Below are 5,963 nucleotides of genomic sequence, written 5' to 3' on the forward strand. Positions count from 1 at the left end.
ACCATTTATAATAATAATAATAATAATAATAATAATAATAATAATAATAATAATAATAATAATAATAAAAATAATAATAATAAATAATAAATAATAAATAATAAATAATAAATAATAAATAATAAATAATAAATAATAAATAATAATAATAAATAATAATAATAAATAATAATAATAATACTCCTGGGTGGAGAGAGACAACCGTAGGTAAAGTGCCTTGCCCAGGACACAAGCGGCGTGCACAGTGAGGGATTGAACCTCCGACCTCAAAGTTGAGAAACAGAACCGCAACCGCTGTGCCAGTCCGCTCATAGAAATCATCACCATCTTCATTGTTGTCGACGTCGTCGTTGTCGTTTTAATATCTTGTATACTATGATTTTTTTTTCAGCGCCAAGTGGCCCTCCGATGAACATCACTTACAGACTGTCAGAAACAGATTTGATTTTTAACTGGAAGGAGCCTAGCGAGGATAAAAAGAATGGAGTTATTATAAAATACCGTTATAAACTGTACGAGGGCAAATCATCTACTGGTACCATGATGAGAGATGCTTTGACAACAAACCGCAGAATGATTTTCCAAGAATGGGAGGCAAATAAATTCTATACATTGCGTATTAGGGCGTACACAATAAAGGGCGATGGACCATGGAGTAATGATTTCATTGTGTTAACTACACCGCCTTCGAGTAAGTTAAGTAATACATACAAGTTCAATAATCAATCAAAAAATCAATTCATTCATTGTCTTCTCCCATCCATTCATCCGTCTTTCTTTCCTTCCTTTCGTTCATCCACCCATCTGACATTCCATTATCCATCCAACAATCAATCATTAAGCAATTAATCAATCAACCAACTAATCAATCAGTAATTAAATGAATGTATCTACCAATCGATTATATGACAAATAAAATGAAATTGGGTTGTAACATAAATGAGAGAAATTATTGATGACAGATTTTTAACTGTTTTAACACAACACGTGACACTATTTAGACAAGTAACATGTTCTCTTAAGTGCTATAGCGTTTATAAAATTATTAGGAGACTTCTGTACGGAGCTTATTCAAGAAAGGAGGTTTTTTGTAAGAGGTGTGTTTTCAGGAGCATGATTAATTCTCTTACTCAAGAGCAGTATTTGGACATATTGCAACACTAGTATTTTTTAATATGCAAAAGAAAATTGGTCTTTAATTGTATACCAATGGTACGAAACATCAAACGACATTATAATTATAAGTGATATTCAACAAAGATAGACCCATATAGGCCTATCTGCAATCAATTATTAGGGGGATTAATTATTAATTATTAGGGGGAAGCGTTTAATAGATCATTTACAGTTGTTCTCTGATTTGTAACGTAAAGTATTTTATTTTCTTCGCAGGTACACAGAGCCCGGCTCTACCGACAAGATCAGGTGAAATAGGCTTGCCACTGACGCCTGAAACAGTCATTACTGACACGCAAAAAAACACCAATTCTAGCCTGCAGGACAGATTAGGAATTATCGTTGCTGCAGTTATTGTCTGCATTATTTTTGCTGTTATTATTATTGGTCTGATGTTGTGGACATTAAACATGCGCAAATCACGTCGTAATAATGACGACTTACCAAGGATCACCTTACAACAAGTAAGAAAAAATATTAGGTTAATGATATTGTTAATATTGAAATTAACATTTATTTGTATTTATTTATTTATTTATTCATCAATTTGTCAAGGCTCGTGAAATTTGCATAGAATCCAAATTCATGGTACAAAACATGCATAGGCCTATGGGACTAAACTTTTCACATTTAGCGTCCTTAAATAGATGTTTTAAATTTGGTACGGAAAAAACACCCCCTTTATTTTGAGTTTCATAAATTACAGAATCCTAGAATAATGTCTTACTTCTACATTTATCTTAAGTTCGGTGTTCAAATCCACTGCCAACCTTTTCTTTTTTATCTTTCTCTTGCTCATATTTGTTTTCTTCTTAAAATGATTATTTGATTTGATTTTTGTTTACCACTGTCGTACGCAAGCCTTATAATAGGCTATTCAGAATACCATTTCAGTAATTTTTACTGTGATTGAGAACCCATTTTACAACGTTCTTCACTATTGAGCTCGTAATAGTTGTGAATTTTTACTGTTAAAGGTCGTAACTACTCTTACTAAATATAAAAGTTTTACACCGGAACCCGTTTAAAGTATAGTAAATTAAGCCAAAAAACTAACCTTTAACTTTTTTTTTCACATTCCAAAGTCAGTTTTCTTTAACTTTGTAGTATCATTTTTACAAATTTTTGCGTTGATGCAAATTGGTATTTTTTCTTCATTTTCTTCATTATTTATTACTTCATACATCATGTGGCTTACAGCGCCATAAGTATTATTTGCTACTTTCCCGTCATCTTCGTCGCTATTGTGTATATTGTAAACAAAGGCTTCATTTAGACCAAATTATAATTTATATGTGAAGTTGTTTTTTTTCCAATTCAATACAGCATGTTTTGTTTTGGATCATTGCCAATTATGGTACACGGTAAAATAATATGGCGCAATTCCAATATGTATAATTTTCTACTACAACAAACGTGTTATTATTCTCTATTTCTAAAGCTATTGAGAGAAAGAATGCTATCCAACGAAACTGTGGTGGCACAACGCTCCCCGGGAATTGTCACCCCTGGTATGTTTACATTTTCAAGTACGGGGTCACCGCCCCTATCACCAGGTCCAATGTCACCAACATGCAAAAGCCCGTTGCCGATACTATCACCCCAGGCAGAGTACTACAAGATCCCTTGGGAAAATATGATACTGGAGAACTTTTTGATTGCTGAAGGAAACTTTGGTCAAGTTATGAAAGGAGTGGTAAAGAAGGAAGGAGCTGCAATACAGGCAGCTGTAAAAATGTTGAAAGGTACTGTGACAGCATTCAGTATTCAGTATAATATATATTTGTCATTGATATAGTATTTAAAATTGACAATTCCAACGGTCCGCTCATGAAAAATAAACAGAAATATTAACTAGGTAAAAATATAAGGTAACATTATCAATTAATGAACTGTCAGTGTTTTGTAAATTATGCATTATATTTTGGCTACAAAATAAGATAGCAGACTAGATATGATACGATAGTAATGTGTCGTCAGAACATGATAATACTAGTTTAATACCAGCTTATGGGTGTCTGTTATGATCACACAATATGGTACGGTAATATTTTAAGACTGTGGTGGCTGTGAAGTGTTCTCTCCAGGGTACAGCAAGATTCACGGAGGGCCCTGGGATGCCCCAATAATGCTAATCTGTACCAAGTTATTAAACCGTGGAAATTCTACCACTTTCAACCCTTGCAGAAGGTGCGACCGACAATGACAGGCGAGATTTCTTCGGAGAGCTGATGATAATGGCAAAAGTAGGCTACCATCCGAATATCGTCAACCTTATTGGAGCATCTGAATATCAAGGTTAGTTAAGTTCAAATGTCAGAAATGAATCAAGATATGGTTTATCCATCATTTATTGTTTCGACAAAGTCATTGACATATAGGCAGCGGTACAATGTCTTCCGGAGTGTATTTTTGTATTTAACTACTATTAGGTCGGTTGATATTGGTGAGTAATCATAATGATACAGACTCTGTGGTCCCCAAGTAAAGATTATTTAGGCGATACCGAGGTTGGTTAACACAAAGTAGGCCTACATTTAGTTAATGTAAATACAAAATATACATTACCATCTATAACTGGAATTTGAAAACCTTTTAAAAATAACAATAAAAAATTAATAACTTGCTTATTTTTAAAATGATTATCTTGAACAATTTTTACACTGATTTTTATACTAGATAATGATAATAATAGAAATAAACCACTTCCAGTGACTGTAAATATTATGGAAAACATTTTTAAAATAGGCCTACACTAATTTGTTGATAATATTTAAGTTATTTTGAAATTTTTATGATTTTTTTTTGGTATTTTGAACAATACCGCACCGTACACCTTTAACTTTAGGGTTGAAGTGATTCCGAAGCTACGGTATTCATTTCGAGATTTTTGTGGAAACAAATTAGCGTTAAATAATGAAGGCCTACTTTGAGCTAACCGTATACCACTGAATTGTATACCCGTATTAAATAACATTATGATATGCCACATAAATTATTTTAATACTAAGCCTACCTTACATTCGTCGACCGCGTTATTATTTGGTCTTTATGTTTTTGTTTTTTTTTATCAAACGAACAATAATATAATAAGTACCGTATTTTATACAGTCTTGAAATAAATTAAATAGTAAGCATACCGGTATTTAGCTAATAATTTGCTCATATTGAAAATTGAAAGTATTACTGATGTCTTTTATATATTATTTTATTGTTTTGTTTATTAAGTCAAATCAATTTCGTTTTATGCAATTATATTTGTAACTATTTGAATCTAAATTCACATACTATTCCATAGGAATATTGTACGTGGCCACAGAATTTGCAGAATATGGAAACTTGCTAAACTACTTACGGAGAAGTCGGTGTCTGGAAACTGACCCAACTTACGCAAATAAAACAAACTTAGCTTCGACTCTTTCATCAGAGAACCTGCTCCAGATCGCAGCAGATGTTAGTCTTGGAATGAAACATCTGTCAGAGAAGGGGGTAGGTGAATTGCTAAAGTCGAAAAACTGAAAAACAATAATATTACAAGAAATGTCTTGTGTAAAATAGTGATGTTTGCGAGGATGATAATAATAATAATAATAACGACTATGTTTTTATAATTATAGGATATTAATGAAATTTTAATTGAATGTGGATGATGATGATTAGAAAAGAAAATGATGATGATTCTGATGGTGATGGTGATGAAGGAAGGAAATGGTGATGAGGATAATGATATTCAAGACAGAAAAGATGATGAAATTGATGATAATGATGATGTTGATGTTGTTGTGATGATATTGTTGATGATGTTGATGATGATGCTGTTAATGGTGAATGATTATGATGATGATGATGACTAGAATATTGATAATGATAATAAGGATGTGAGTTTGCGTCAGGAAATATCATAAAAGTGATGATTTGCCCAGCCTGGCGTGTTATCGTACCGAATACTCAGTACGTACCCAAGTATTAGCGAAAAAAAATCGCAAGTGATTCGGGTGGGAATCGAACCCACAACCTCCAGGTATCTAGCCTGATGTATTGACCACTAGACCACCGAGCTTGCGCTTAGTGACTAGTGATGAATTCGATCCCCATAGTAGCAGCGGGTACTGCAAGTGCTATTAGGATGTGAGTTTGCGCCAGGAAATATCATAGAAATGATGATTTGCCCTATCTGACGTGTTATACTATTTTTTAAATTTCAATTATATATTAGTGCGTACATCGCGACTTGGCTGCAAGAAATATTCTACTATGCAATGCTGACTGTGGCCAGATCGTGGCTAAGGTGACGGATTTCGGTCTATCAAGAAGTGAGGAAGTTTACGTAAAAACCACAGCAGTGAGTTATATTTATTAGGCCTAAGATACTTATGTGAATTTATGTTTTGAGATTGGTCGATTTCGATATCCGAATGATTTATATTTTAGCCCTATACCGGATTTCTTATATATTCTTTTTTAAATAAGAATATAGCGTCATATTTATATACAAAGAAATATATAGCGGGAGTTTTGCGAGAAAGTGCTAGCGATTTTTAATTTAATTATTTTTTACTATATTTATAGAGGGTGACTTCAGCGAAGTCACTTTGTTTTAGTCATGACAAAAAGTCGTGCTGTCACAGAAATTAAACCCAGGATTAGCAGGCAAACATCTTAACAACTAAGCTATTCAACTCTACTTTCTTTTTATTATTACCAAAGAGGTATAAAGATTAACATAGGCGTAGATCCCGGGGGGGATGGAGGGGATATATCCCCCCCAATATTTGACAAGGGGGGGA

General features: G+C 33.3%; 1 protein-coding gene across 1 annotated transcript; it reads left to right on the plus strand.

The window, feature by feature from the left end:
* The first annotated feature begins 387 nt into the window (after window positions 1–387).
* LOC117102449 (tyrosine-protein kinase receptor Tie-1-like) lies at window positions 388–5,681 on the plus strand. Its single transcript, XM_033242713.1, has 6 exons — window positions 388–691; window positions 1,393–1,640; window positions 2,618–2,921; window positions 3,364–3,474; window positions 4,475–4,665; window positions 5,393–5,681. Exons 1-6 carry the CDS (start codon window positions 409–411, stop codon window positions 5,534–5,536), a joined length of 1,281 nt encoding a protein of 426 aa, XP_033098604.1. The 5' UTR covers window positions 388–408; the 3' UTR covers window positions 5,537–5,681.
* Window positions 5,682–5,963: the final 282 nt, after the last annotated feature.

This window comes from Anneissia japonica, unplaced genomic scaffold, assembly GCF_011630105.1.
Source record: "Anneissia japonica isolate Jap-2015-1 unplaced genomic scaffold, ASM1163010v1 scaffold43721_len5963_cov163, whole genome shotgun sequence".
Taxonomy (NCBI): domain Eukaryota; kingdom Metazoa; phylum Echinodermata; class Crinoidea; order Comatulida; family Comatulidae; genus Anneissia; species Anneissia japonica.

What these genes read in the sequence shown, in the direction of transcription:
- LOC117102449 (XM_033242713.1), top strand. Translation starts at nt 409, where the DNA reads ATGAACATCACTTACAGACTGTCAGAAACAGATTTGATTTTTAACTGG. An exon ending in GTTAACTACACCGCCTTCGA is followed by an intron (nt 692 to 1,392) that starts GTAAGTTAAGTA and finishes TTTTCTTCGCAG; the next exon opens with GTACACAGAGCCCGGCTCTA. An exon ending in CAAGGATCACCTTACAACAA is followed by an intron (nt 1,641 to 2,617) that starts GTAAGAAAAAAT and finishes CTATTTCTAAAG; the next exon opens with CTATTGAGAGAAAGAATGCT.